The sequence below is a fragment of the Acartia tonsa genome, chromosome 6, assembly GCF_053477335.1.
Source record: "Acartia tonsa isolate MP-2025a chromosome 6, ASM5347733v1, whole genome shotgun sequence".
In the NCBI taxonomy this organism is placed as follows: domain Eukaryota; kingdom Metazoa; phylum Arthropoda; class Copepoda; order Calanoida; family Acartiidae; genus Acartia; species Acartia tonsa.
In genome coordinates, this window is record NC_137265.1 from 28,078,867 (window position 1) to 28,093,963 (window position 15,097).

General features: G+C 31.5%; 2 protein-coding genes and 1 long non-coding RNA gene across 6 annotated transcripts in view; 1 reads left to right on the forward strand and 2 right to left on the reverse strand.

Moving 5' to 3' along the window:
- LOC145322286 (uncharacterized) overlaps positions 1-15,097 on the forward strand; it is a 118,649-nt gene that overhangs the window by 52,827 nt on the left and 50,725 nt on the right. The gene's annotated exons all lie outside the window — the stretch shown is intronic.
- On the reverse strand, positions 610-4,742 carry LOC145322292 (uncharacterized). 3 transcript variants are annotated; one of them, XR_013880619.1, is made up of 7 exons: positions 4,496-4,742; positions 3,944-4,030; positions 3,035-3,139; positions 2,431-2,560; positions 1,347-1,964; positions 914-1,247; positions 610-687 (listed from the first exon to the last, which is right to left on the reverse strand). It is a non-coding gene; the product is annotated as an uncharacterized LOC145322292 (long non-coding RNA). The 3 variants fall into 3 exon arrangements; XR_013880620.1 differs by lacking the exons at positions 610-687; positions 914-1,247 and having other exon boundaries at positions 1,347-1,603; positions 1,770-1,964; XR_013880621.1 differs by lacking the exons at positions 610-687; positions 914-1,247 and having other exon boundaries at positions 3,045-3,139; positions 4,496-4,651.
- On the reverse strand, positions 4,919-7,586 carry LOC145322290 (uncharacterized). The gene is made up of 3 exons (XM_080164181.1): positions 6,604-7,586; positions 5,859-5,959; positions 4,919-5,523 (listed from the first exon to the last, which is right to left on the reverse strand). Exons 1-3 carry the CDS (start codon positions 6,754-6,756, stop codon positions 5,385-5,387), a joined length of 393 nt encoding a protein of 130 aa, XP_080020307.1. The 5' UTR covers positions 6,757-7,586; the 3' UTR covers positions 4,919-5,384.

A 15,097-nucleotide genomic window follows, 5' to 3' on the forward strand; every position in this document is an offset into this window, starting at 1 on the left:
TACGCTTTCTAAATCCTACCAACTACTACAGGTATCACTATGCAAAGGTTGAAATCAAGAGGACAATTCTAACATGCCCAAATTAACGAAAAAGATATCCTTTCCAGACAGACACACCCTAATTATAGAAAGCTTTGCTTTAATATTTAGTGGTAAAAAAGTTGATAATGTTTCAAATGGGCGTACGGGCATTCTGGTAACATTTATAGAGTGGCTATGCTTTCAAAGTTATACCTAACTATTATAGGAATCATCAGCTAACTGTTCCGACGGATGGGCATACGTAAGGACAGACCCTAATTATAGAAAAGGTTTAAAAATCAGACATCTGTATTACATTGCAGGGAAAAAAAATTTCCGCTTTGTTGATATCATGTTTTCTAGCGCACTACAGACTGGCTGACCAAGTGGGTTGTATAGTAAACGCAGATATTATAATCTTCACCTAAACAATCATTTGTAAAACCAGCTGAAAAAAATTCATTTTTCTTACGGAAATTAAGTTTAGTCTCCAATTTTTGTTTTCCCCTAAACATAGCTAACAGACAAACATTTCTAATCTTAGAGTAGCCACGCTAGTAAAGGCTAAACATCACAAAAACAAGTAAATCTTTCAAAAATGTTTTATATTTTAAATTAAAATGGATTGTGATTAATGGCATTTAGGAACAGTTTTGGCATTCTCCTCTTAGAAATATTTTTTTTCAATTTTGAAAATTTTTATACCCTCCCCCTTCCCCCCTGACAAAACAACTATTTTAGGTTAGGTTAGGTTTTAGAATAGGGAGCCGAGCGCTGCGATTAGGTAGGCAAGGGTGCCGAGCGCCGCGGCCAGAGTTCATAGTTCTGTCAAGGGGGGGAGAGGGGGGGGGAATTTTCAAAATTAAATAAAATATTCCTAAGAGGATATTACCACAGCTTTTACATAAAGGGATAGTTGCATGAAGTGCATTTCAGAAAAACAATTTCAATTGATATTTTTAAAACTACATGTACAAAATTAAAATCTTTTTAAATATATGCCCTATAAATATAGCTTAAACCATTTAAAAAGAAAATATATGCAGTTCACTAATTTCATAAATAAATGCATTTCGTGCAACTAACCCTTTAAATATACAACAAGTAACATTTTGATATTACATAGTATATAGTAAATATAATTATAATTCAACAGTTTCACAAAATTTTTAGTGACCTTAAATTTTATAATTTCAATATATTTTGTTTGTAAAATTCATTATTTTCTAAATTAAAAAATTATTTAATAAAAAATCCTTAATTTTAAGTTACAAATGCATGGAAGAAATGAAAGAATTAATATTTAAATTTAAACTTGTTCTTACCTACTTACAAACTATGAACAATATTATTTTAACAAAATAGTTTTTACTGAGAGAGAAAAATTTACCCGAAGAAAAACAATTTAACTATTTGAAATTATCATTTTTAGCAAAATAGCGTAGACTACTGTACACTATTGTTTTAGATTATAACTAACGAAAAAGTTTGATTATAAAGAGTTTTTCATTGGATTAAATATCGCCCCCTGTATTTTTTTCTTACATGTCTAGATTCTTAAGAAAATACATTAGATAATGTTCTGAAAAAAGATGTGTTAAATGTAGTTTCACTAAGTATAACACGTTTTTTATGCCAAATTATTAATTATGACTTAATAGATTAAAAAATGAAGACTGAAAAACTGTAGTTTCAAGTTTTGATAAACAAAATTATATAAGGATAGATAAATAATCATTGATTACAACCTTGCATTTATAAATCTTGTAATAATTATAGTTTTCTGTATGACCCGTACAAATATTAATAAGCTTTCAATTATAGCTTAATGACAAACCGAAATGACTGTTATGTTAACTAAAATTTTACAGATATAAAAAGTCTGTTTTTTATTGTGATGTAGGTTGCGATTAGAAACCAGTTTTCTGCAGGGCTGTTAGCATCTGAACAAAAAATGATATTTAATACAAAGATTTATAATAGATGAAATGACTTCAATTTTTAAAAGATAACTTAAAGGTTCGCTTTGTCCTTCATTAACGGTTAGCACTTTTCATTAATTTTTTTTAGGTAGTTTTCGAAGTACATTCTTGCAACTTTTAATGGTGTATATGAATGAATAACCATGCATAAACTCTATTTCTTCCTAAGCAATTTTAAAAAAAGGTAATATCACCTACGAATACAAAAATTTCGTGACATCATTTCGTTGTCATGTCATGAAATGACAGACTGATGAATAAAACAATGAAACAATTCAAAATCATATTCATCCTATATCGTTACGGATTGAATGACGGACAGACAGAAGAAAATTTTAGAGTGGCTTCACTTAAAAAAGTAATTTGAGTAATTTCACTTATGATGATAGCAACGAATCTTAATAAACCTTAAAATAAAAGTTTATACCTGAAAATAATGGCAGGTTTGGTGGTTGTGTCTATGTGAGCGGCCGCCAGGCTGCTTTTAGGTACTACGCAATGCGCGCTAGGGCCGAGAACACGCGGACAAAGGCTAGCTGTCTTGGACTGCTGGTCTCCTAAAACAAAAAAAAATTTATTTTCACGACAAAAATATCTTAAAACATTTCTTTAAATAACAAAAAAATAATAAAGAGCTTTAAAATTATTTGTTGAAAAGTTTTTACACTTCAGGTTTAGAACCAACCAATCAAAATTAAATTAAAGTATTGAATGTTTTAAGCCAACGAATACAATAACTACAATAGCGTGGTTGTTATACTTTGGGTTCTAGTGATTTTAGTAAATATGATTTTTGACTTTCTGACTTTCATCTGACCGTATAAATGAAAATATTATATAACTAATGTTAACTCATCAATGTTTATGCACAAAATTACTCCTACTGCAGATTACAATTAGTGGTTGAAACTTGAAAATAAACCAACATATCAAAATCTATTAAGAGTCACCAAGTTGTCAAGCCAACAAGCCAAAAACATTTTCTTATAAAACTTTTGGGACTAGTGTAAAAAAAAACAATTTTCCCGGACCTCTAAGTACCTGTACTGGCCATTAATAGGTGGATTGAATGGCAGGTTATTGGAGACTGGAATGTGATTATCCTCAGGATGAGGAACTGGCCGGCTATCTTTAACCTGGACAGAAATTAATTATTTAAAGGGGGGGGGAGGGGGCGAAAGTGACACTTTTTGAAACCAAAACTAAAAGTCAAAGGAACTCAACTAATTAAAGAGTTACAGATCTGACATTTTGCATGGCAGTTGCTTTATAGGGGTACAATATGGAACTGTGAAGAAACGGCGTCGCAACCGCTGAAAACCGCCGAGAAAAGGCAAAAAAAATTAGGCGGGAAACGGCGGTTGCGCCGCCGTTTCTTCACAGTTCCATATTTTACCCCTATAAAGCAACTGCCATGCAAAATCTCAGACCTGTAACTCCTTTTTTAGTGGAGTTCCTTTGTTGACTTTTAGTTTTGGTTTCAAAAAGTGTCACTTTCGCCCCCCCCCCCTTTTAGTTTTAAAAATCTCAAGAAGGAAAATAAAAACAAACTAGGAAATGTATTTAAAGAACAGATAGAAATTTTTTGAGCCAAGCTACTTCCAGTAGCGACTTCAACGAATAAACAAAAAGGTAGCGTTTTAATATTTTTAATTAAAGCGTTTTCCATTCAACTTAACATTACAGGAATATGTATTCGTTATGAATGGCTGAAGTAAAAGATCTCAAAATTTCAAAGAATTTTAATTCCATTGGTCAATATAGGGCTTAAAGCTATTTTGAGGACTGAAAGGAAAATAAAACAGCCCAACCTATAAAGTATAGAAGTAACACCCAAATAACCTAATAGAACATAATCGCTCAAAGCCACATGAACAGAAATAGGTAAATAATAGCTATGATGAGATGATCACAGACTCAAGAAAAATCAATTTGTTTACCTTGACAACGTCGAGATAAAGATTTCTGTTCATTTCAGTAGCCAGGTTCATATTGAACATATCACTATCCTTCTCAATATCTTTAACCTAAAAACAACAATGTATAATAAAGATGATTGTAAAGTGTAATCCTAATAAAAGGTCTGCCATTTTCGGTATGAAAGTGCAAGAGTGTGTATGTGTTTATATTCTCTTTAGGTCCCTGAAGGGTTTTAAACTATTAATAAAAGGTCACGTCTACCCTCCCAAGATCAAATAAATCCTAAAAATCTCCAATCTAATTTTATTATCCCTAAAATTATGTGGCGAAGTCAATCTCACCTTCGGGAAGAAGTATTTGTTGTACATTTATGTTTTATTATCTCTGCTAAAAAATGAATGGGGAGACAACGACTAATTAAAAATAAAACAACTATAATGAGCTTATTTTCGCTGGATTTTAAACCTTTAGTTATATAAAAACAGATTGAATTTTATACAAATATTAAATAAGAAGAATGAAGGAAACTAAACATTACAGATAAACTCTTTATCACAACAATAAATATTCACCTTAATTTGATTCCATTGATTGCCATTCAGATTTTGAAAACTTGTATTAACAACATCATTCTTGTATGTACCTTAAGTAATATTTGATCATTAATAATTAACTAGGGTGACAACATCCTCCAGTGGCGAAGCACAAAACATTCGTGTGTGTACATTTATGAAAATAAAATACATGCATTCAATATTTTTTAAGTAATAAAAATTAAAAATGTCCTAATCAGTGAAGTTTCAACAAACTAATAAATTAAGTTATTAACTGTCTTCCCTGACATTTTTTTCTGTCCTAAAATAAGACGCTTTTAACTTAAAAATTATGCCCTATAATATTAACTAGGGTTGGGCCGGATATCCGGTGTGGCCGGATATCCGGCCATTTTCAATATCCGGCCGGATACCGGATATTGTCTTTAGAGATTTTTTTGTCAAATAAGAAGGAGTTTTTTTTCTTTTTACTATAACCTACGTTATTAAAGAAGATTCTTTTACTGCAAATGCATCACAGTCAAGAAATGTGAAAAAATGACAAATTGCAGTTTCTTAAAAATGCTTTTGTGAGGAGCTAAAAAGCATTTCACCTTTAAAACTCATTAAGATACTTTTCTTATACCTTATTCTAAATTAATATTAAAATTTTAAGATTTTTTTATACATAATAGAAGAGTTATTTTAATTAGTATTATAATAAGTATAGATGTATATTGTATACAGATAACTACCTGCCCCCCTTTTCCAAGAACCTTTTTGTCTGCTAGCAAATTATTTTTTCTGTTACTTGGCTGTGTTAATATTCCCGACAATATAGGTTGATTTTTAAAGACCCAATTGAAGGTCGGCACATAACAGTTATCTAACCCCTTCCCCCTCTAGTGTTTTACTCTGTAGTTTTGATTTACATTTTCATATTGAGATTTTTTACCTGGTTAGGGGTAGAAGGTGGTTTTGGGGTGTTGGCTCCACTCATTATTCCGCCATCCGTGGGGGGTCCTCCCATTTCTGGGGGCGGGCTGGTAGCCATGCTATTACGGGGACTGTTCCTGTATTCATTTGTGATTTTCAAACATTTTTATTTCATGAGAAATTTTGTGTAAATCATACCTATCTATAATTAAAGAAACGTCGCTTAATTTTTATCTCAAAGTGCCTTGTTTAATGTTTACTTCAAATACTCCCATACTATTGTGTATGAAATAAATTGAAAGCAAGGGAAGGGGGCGAATAATTTTTTTCTAATTCTTTAGGGCACTGAATCTATTTGCCCCGCAGGGGTTAGCAATAGGTATTTTTAAAAAACAGAATTTGGTACATTTGAAGAAATCATAATTCACAGATTATTGTTGAATCATTAAATCAAATGTATGAAAACCCATTCCTGTCATGCTGATTAGGGGGAGGTCCAGTGGAATCTCTGGGACTGGTCGACGGCTGCTGGTCATGAGAACTGCTGCCAGACTGCCGTCCGCGGTCCTAGATAGGTAATTAACATTAATGATATGGTGAAATGCAGCCAAAACAGTGATCCTCACTCAATCAGTTAGCATGTCACTGTTCATAAGTATTATTTTAAAATTATTAATATGTTTGAACATAAGTTAAGGCTATTATCTTGGAAGATTTTTAAAAAGTTTAAGGGGGGGGGGGGGGGGGTTTAATGCAACCATCTCGTAATCAGTGATTAAATTGAACTGAAATTTTTCATGGGTAATCCTTGGTAGGTCTATTTTCCCTAAATCGAACAAAAAGTTGGAAAAGTAACGGCTGGCGGCTCAGCCATTTACCCGCGTTTTGCCTATTTTCAGGGCAAATTCATCATTAATTACGTAGGAATCAACTTTTAAAAACATATTTTTTTGTTTAATTCATGTAAAATGATAGCAATAGCCATTTTTTAAGTTTCTAGTACCAACAGCAACCGGCTAGAACTTAAATAAGATTTTTGAGCCAAAAAAAGTAATATGTGTTCTTTTTGTTCGAATTAGGGAAAATAGACCTACCAAGGATTATTCATGCAAAATTTAAGATCAAAATTCGAATTCTAAGTGTTATTCAATCATTGATTACGAGATGGTTGCATTAACCCACCCCCCCCCCCTCCTTTAATCCTAACATACCATGAAGAGTAAGTTTCCTTCTTCCTCTCTTCTTTTCAACTCCTTTAATTTGTTTGTCCATGAATTTTTACCCATAGTTCTAAGTTCTGAAATAAAATATTTTATGCTGATACTGTTGTTCCTGCCTAAATACACTTTACGACTTCCAACCATTTTTAAGATTTTTAAAGAAACCAAAAGTGTTCCCAATTTTCAGCCCATTAAGGGGAAAAGGGAAATGGGCATAAACCGGTTATAAAATATCTGAATCAATTAAGATATCATATGCCCAAGACCGCTAAAACGCTAAAACGGGACCATGGTCAGAAAAAAACACCCCAAAGGAAGTTCCGGGAATGCCTGATTTTAGCAAACCAAAGGGGGGGGGGGGGGTTAAATTTTGACATAATTTGGCTTAATGTGAATATTCTCATTACAAAATACCTTATTCTATCCTTCAACTTACTAAAAATATTACTTTAAGATAATAAGTATTTTAACATTGTGTAAAAAAATTTTAAATTCAGATTTTTTACCACTAGCACAACAAATTCACATTTTTTAAAAATTTTTTAATCCAACTCTTGTTTGGTCTTATTAAAGACTTATGTTTAAATTCAAGCCAGTCAGGTGCCTAACTCTGTACATCAGGCATGTAATGGGAATCCCCCTTCCCTTTCATCCTTTCAACCAGGAGGAAAAGTCATCCCCTCTCATGCGATGCTCCACCCTTTATTTTTGAATGAAATGTATTGCTCAAGTCTAACCGGCCAATAGAGGAAGAGGCTTCCACTTACCCCCTCCCCCGACCCTCTGCTTATTTGACCGGTTGTGTATAAAGAAATTCTATGGATTCTTGGATATCTTGAAACCGGTTTGTGACCATTTCCCTCTCCCCCTTTATGGCCCGAAAATGGGGAACACTTTTGCTTTCATGAAAAATCTTAAAAATGGTTTCAATAAGTGGGCTCATATTAACCCCTTAGCTGATGATAACGTGAACAGTCTTAAATAATTTATTTTAAAAATATTTTTTCATATTCATTTGGGGTTTATGGTTTTTAGTGTCGTTTTTTATGATTGTAATAAGTTTATTTGTATTCATGTGATATTAATGAAATTTTATTTAGAGACTACCAATTACTTTAACTAGCTATGTTTAAAATGTCATCGATCTACATTGAAAGGCCAACGAATTAACGACACTGAAAGACAATCAACATTTTTTATTTAATAGTATAAAAAAAGACTTTTTTAAATGTAGTACCTACGGACAAAGTTTGCATAATTAAAGGGATTTAAACATAAAAATGGATCATGAAGCATAAAAGAACTGCGATTCTCATTTGTCTAAAGAATCTACACAAAAAATTTCAGACTCCTTTCTTTATTTTTAGTGGTTTATTTTTGCACGAAAAGTTAATGTAAATTTTGTTACAGGAAAAAAATAATTGATCCGAAATTTAAACCTACTAAATGAAAACTAGCATAAATCCTGCCCTGTGGGTCTGCCCCCAACCCCTTACCACTTACAAATAAATGAGGTCCATATTAGCAACCTAACTATACAACATGTTCTACCTTGTAAATATTTCAATGAATGAGGGATCTTTTATTTTTTCAGTACAGCTTTGCAACCGATAAATATAATGGATATAGAATAACGTTTTTCACTTCGTTTTTAAGTTTTTAACTCTTGTATTTTTATTTTAATATCTGCGGACAGCTGTCTATAATACGATGTGATAAATAACTATTCCAGTATGGCTTCCAAACCAATTTATATCCGCTGGATAAGAACCTGTTCTAAGCCATACTGAAAAAGTCATGTATAGCATTGTATTACAGACATTTCCCACGATTACTAAAATAAAAATCCTAAAGAATAATGTCAGTTTTTTTTAGCACAGGCCTTAGGCAGGGAGGAAGGGAGGGGACAATGGGCAATTAATTCAATTTTATAGTTGTGACACTGTAAGGTTGAAAAACCAGATAATTCCAGATAAAACGAGTATTTCTGATAGTGCAACTTTTATTGGAATTTTTTTCATTTTTTAATTAATTTTAATTCAAAATGCACCATCCCCCAAACGCTACTTTACTAAAAGCCTCTGATTATCAAGATAAAGAACTTGGTAGCAATTCATTTACTAAAGAATATTAGTTTTAGAATTTAGCGTAGAAAAATAGCATAAAACCATCTTCAGATTTTAATGATGAAAACGGTCTAAAAGGATTTTAGAACCTTTATGCATCTTCCCTAAAATGTAGAACTTAATCGGATCGGTAACCAAATTCTTAAGCTATATATGAACAAAGCTTACTACTTTTTATTGGATATTAGCGCAGATTACTATATGTGTATCAGCATATTATAAATGGACGTACGGATTCTATGGTTTCTAAATCGTAATAAATAATAAACAAGAATCAGTTAAAACAATTGTATTAAAAATTATTAAAATAACAACAAATTCTACTTAAATAATACATATATAAATATAAAACAATTGAATTAAAAATGATTTATGGGTATAGTCCCATTCATGGCAACGCCCCTTAAGTGGCGATTCGTCGTATTTTCAAAATTGCTTGGGGCTAGAAATAGGAGAAAAGCTACTGTGAAAATACAAAGAAACTCCCCTTAAGGGGTGTTGTCACGAAAGGGGCTACCCTGATTTAATTACAACAAAATAATAAATAAAAATAAAATCCATTAGATTAACTTTTTAAAATCTAAAAAATTTGTCAGTTTAAAATTTAAAGTGCTTGTATACGACGTACCTACACAGTTATATACACTAGGTATAAACAAATTAACTTGATTAAAAATGTTTATGAATAAAAAAGGTTGCAGAATAGAATGTCTCAAGGATATTTTTAGTTTTGTATTTAGATTTATGGTTCTAATTCTTAATTATATTTGGTCTAGTTACAAAAAATTTACTTTTTATTGATAAAGTCTTAATAAAACATATTTTGGAAAGTATCAGATAAAACAAATGGATATAATAAAATAAACTTATAAATGGCCCCCTTTTAAATAAAATTAAACAAGGATGACAACATCCATAAAAGCGAAGCTCTGAAATGGAAGGACAAACGAACATTAACACTTGTAGATTGTCAGAACTGAATTAGCAGAATATTAATGCATCAGTACAAACAATATTGTAAGTAAATTTGTTGCAAAACTGCATAAATAGATAATACTGTTTAAGGACATACTTAAATTTTTAGGACTTGTTTATAGACATGAAACATTTTTATGTTAATTCATTGATATATTATAAAGAATTAATTTTTAATTAGTTTTGATTGATAAAATCAAAACATGTAACTTTACTGTATACTAGCATACAATATTTATGACGCAAGACACTCTAAAAGCTGAGTATTTTACCCACAAAGGAAAGAAACATCATGATTCAGTAAAATTTATTGAATCCATAGTAAAAAATAAACTTTAAAATCCTAATAAAAATCGACGTGGGCAATTGTTCTTATTTTTGGCTTTGCAGTATGATTCTACAGGTGTCACAGTATGTTTTTTATATACCTTTCAAAAATAGTTTAAAAACAGTTTAATTTTCCATTTTAATATCCGTGGACAGCTTTCTATAATACAATGCAATAAATAACTATTCCAGTATGACTTCCAAACCAATTTATATCCGCTGAATAAGAACCGGTTCTAAGCCATACTGAAAAATCATGTTTAGCTTCATATTACAGTCAAATTTCCACATTTTCCCACAATTACTAAAATAAAAATCATAAATAATATGTCAGTTTTTATATCACAGGCCTTTATCACAAAACTGGTTTTAATCTTATAATTTTCCATTTTAGTATCCGCAGACAGCTGTCTATAATACAATGCAATAAATAACTAGTCCAGTATGGCTTCAAACTGATTTATATCCGATGGATTAGAACTGGCTCTAAGCAATACTGAAAAATCATGTTTATCTTCGTATTACAGTCAAATTTCCACAATTATTAAAATAAAAATCATAAAATTAATGTTAATTTTTTACCACAGGCCTTAGGCACATCAGGGCCCACAAAAATGGTTTTATTTGTATATTTTTTCATTATAAATAACTGTGGAAAGCTGTCTATAATACAATGCGATAAATATATATTCCAGTATAGCTTCAAACCGATTTATATAAGATGGATTAGAACTGGCTCTAAGCAATACTGAAAAATCATGTTTAGCTTTGTTTTACAGTCAAATTTCCAATTATTAAAATAGAAATCATAAAATAATGTTTAATTTTTTAGCATTGGTCTCAGGCACCTCAGGGCAAACAAAACTGGTTTTATTTGTATATTTTTTTATTCTAAATAACTGTGGAAAGCTGTCTATAATACAATGCGATAAATACCTATTCCAGTATGGCTTCCAAACCGATTTATATCCGCTGGATTAGAACCGGCTCTATGCAATACTGAAAAATAATGTTTAACTTGGTATTACAGTCAAATTTCCACAATTATTAAAATAAAAATCATAAAATTAATGCTAATTTTTTTACCACGGGCCTTAGACACCTCAGGGCCCACAAAACTGGTTTTATTTGTATATGTTTTCATTCTAAATAACCGTGGAAAGCTGTCTATAATATGAGGCGATAAATTGATTAATTTAAGCATGTTAGAGTTGTCCTATAATTTTCAAACTATGGATTTCCAGCCCAAAAGTTGTTGATCAACAGTGCAGTTACTCTTTAATTTATTTGCCTTGTGGCTTTTCTTGGATGTAATTAAATATCTAGGTTTACAATTCAAATATTATGCTTATTTTATTCTAAAATCTTTTAATCATTTTTAGTCTTTTAAAATCGCTAGGATTTGTAGTTGAACTTAAAAAAAGAGCGAATTATGAGATTTCCATTTTATTATTGTTATTATCATAAACCGGTTTCAAGATATCCAAGAAACCATAGAATTTCTTCTGCTACAACCATTTGACCTTCCCTGGTACACTGGAGAGAGTACCTCTCTCCCCCTTCTGGCGATTCCAGCTTCCGTGTCGCTGGGGCCCCCCCAAATTCTACACAGTGCCTAGGATGAGAGACTTTCCCTTTTCAGATGGAATCTTTTGGGTCCTCCACAACTTTACATATATGATCAAGGGATAGGATAGCCTAGCTGGCCTGGGTCCTTGCCAAAGAAGCTGGCCCCAACGTCATCAATTAAAATAAATTTCATCAAATAATATAAAGTTCTAATGCTGAGTCTTCCCTCCCCCCCCCCCCCGATGACCCCTTCGCCGCTCATTCCCCCCTCCGTCCGTACCCCATTCGACCCCATCCATAAAAACCGACAATTACTGTCAAAAGTATAATTTAAAGATGAATAAATAAACCCTTCTCTTACATCTACTTAATCAAACATAACCTAAACTGAGCATCATTTGTTGTCTAGATGCAATACAAATGGTATTTTTAAAAGTTTTCTTCAGTTTTGGTTTGTACTAAATTAGCTCTTATAATAATTTAAAGCTGGCAATATTATTCCTTTAATTATATTTTGTATGCATTAAGTAACAATAAATGTTTATAACGGACCTATTAATGATTATAAAGTACCATCACTTTCTATATTTTATTCTATATTTCTATAATTTTAATATTTTCAACAAATTTTAAAATTGTTATGAAAATTATAACACGCCTCTAATAACAATCAAAACAATAATAAAAAATAGAAATCAGCTGATGTGATGAACATTGAAGATTGAATTTATTTAAAAAGTAGCAAAAAAACTAATTTTGTTACAAAAAAAAGAAGCAAATACGTTTTATAGAAATTATGTATTGTTTTTAAGATTTTTAATATTTTTTTTAAGCATTAAAAATAGTTATTTTAAAAAAAGTTGTTAATTTTATTACGATCAACTCTTCCTATTTCATTGACGTCACAGGGTGTCGCACTTTTCAAAAGAGATACAACAAGGATGACAACATCCATAAAAGCGAAGCTCTGAAACGGTAGGACAAACGGACATTAACACTTGTATAATGTCAGAACTGAATAATCAGAATGCGAATGTATAAGAGTCAAAGCAAAATTGTAAGTAAATTTGTTGAAAAACTGCTTGATACAGGATAATGTTTATGGACATACTTACATTTTTAGGACTTGATTATAGAGTTGCTTCGCTTATAAAATTGTACTTTGTTGTCCCAGGAATCAGTATACCAAAAATCAGACCAATCGGATAATTAGGTCACATACAAATTTGTTGTTAAAAATGTAAAAAAATCAACATGTTTAAAATGGACGTACGGACATTCTGGTAATGATTATAGAGTTGCTACGCTTTCTAACTCGTACCTAACTATTACAGGAATCACCATGCAAAATTTGAAATCGATAGGACAATTCTAACATGCCTTAATTAACGAAAAAAGCTATTTTAAAAAGTAAAAAAATCAATATGTTAAAAATGGACGTACGGACATTTTGGTAATGATTATAGAGTTGCTACGCTTTCTAAATCGTACCTAACTTCTAAAGGAATCACCATGCAAAATTTGAAATCGATAGGACAATTCTAACATGTCTAAATTAACGAAAAAAGCTATCCGTTACGGACGTACGGACGTACGGACGTACGGACGTACGGACGGACGGACGGACGGACCGACCCTAATTATAGAAAAGCTTCGCTTTTAAAAAAGGGACAAAATAGGCGGTCTCGATTAAACATAGTAAATAAGAATTTTTGGATCTACAGCAGTTGGCGGTAAAATATTGCTGGTAACGAATATTGCCAAAAATCTATAAATTTAAAGGCTGCTAGCTGCCAAACGGCTGAACGTAAAGATCATGCATGCACACTGTTTTAAGCGGCATAACAAGGCCTACAAATAATCTGGAATAGCCAAAAATCAATAATGCATAATTATCTCGCAGTGCAGAGAAATGCGCGAAAAAGGCCTATTTTACGCGTTTTTTTCTTCAGTGAAGCTTTCCCTGTGCATCAATATCGTTACCAGCAATATTTTACCGTGAACTGCAGTAGATCCGAATTTTAAATAACGTAGCTACTCTAAATAAGTAATTTGCGCTCCTATGAGCGTTTATGAGCATAATAAGCAGTCTCTTCCCTTTTAAAAGAGTGTAAATTAAGTTGCGACAAACATTCTTAATTTTTTTAAACTGGAGGTCAAAGGTGCCAGCCTAAAAACCAAGTATATATTTTAAAAGCTCCCTGGCTTGTTCACTTGTCGAAGCTGCGCTTTGCACTGACATTCTTGATCTTGTTTGTTAATATAAATGGCATTAAAAATTGGCGAATTAAATTCTATATAAATGATGTGTATGATAGTATTGAACTCATTCTTGGATGCTATGTACAATATATTATTGTACTAATATCATAATGTTCACATATTATATTAAGTTATTTTAACAAGGAACAAGGATGACAACATCCATAAAAGCGAAGCACTGAAACGGTAGGACAAACGGACATTAACACTTGTATAGTGTCATAACAGAATAATCATAATATAAATGTATAAGAGTCAAAGCAAAATTGTAAGTAAATTTGTTGAAAAACTGCTTGATTCAGGATAATGTTTATGGACATACTTACATTTTTAGGACTTCTTGATTATAGAGTTGCTTCGCTTATTAAATTATACTTTGTTGTCCCAGGAATTAATATACCAAAAATCAGATCAATCGGATGATAAGATCACATAAAAATTTGTTGTTAAAAAAGTAAAAAAATCAACATGTTTAAAATGGACGTACGAACATTTTGGTGATGATTATAGAGTTGCTATGCTTTCTAAATCGTACCTAACTACTAAAGGAATCACCATGCAAAATTTGAAATCGATAGGACAATTCTAACATGCCAAAATTAACGAAAAAAGGTATCCGTTACGGACGTACGGACGGACGTAAAGACGGACCGACCCTAATTATAGAAAAGCTTCGCTTTAAAAAATTAAACTATCTGCGCTTCTAATAGAATTCAAGACTGGCTATCACAATCAACTGACAGACATAAAGACAGATAGGTAGACACATGCATTTATAAAGTAGATTTGCTACTTATAATGATAATTATAGGTTGCATACAAGTTTATAAAACCAAGTACTTTTAAAAATAACGTATTTAGATATTTTGGTACGTTTTTAAAAATTAATTCTATATATAATAAGTTTAAGAATATGTATAGTAGTGTACTTTGTTGTTTAAAAGCTAATGGTAGTACATGGTTTAATTAAGCATTCACGTCTTACTTTTTAAGAGCATCATCTTTTTAAACCAGTGCAGTGTTCCAGCTGTTAAGCCAAAATTGTAGTACAAATTTTTTTGTCAAAACTCGTTTTGAATTGCTATTTAGGGCGCGTGACCCCTTTATAAATAGAAAGTATAACTATAATTGCGGTTACGATTAAATGCGATTATGTAGACGTAGAGTTTTCTACTTTTTTTTCAATTGTAATGAACCCTTTTGCATAAATACTAATTAAACCATTT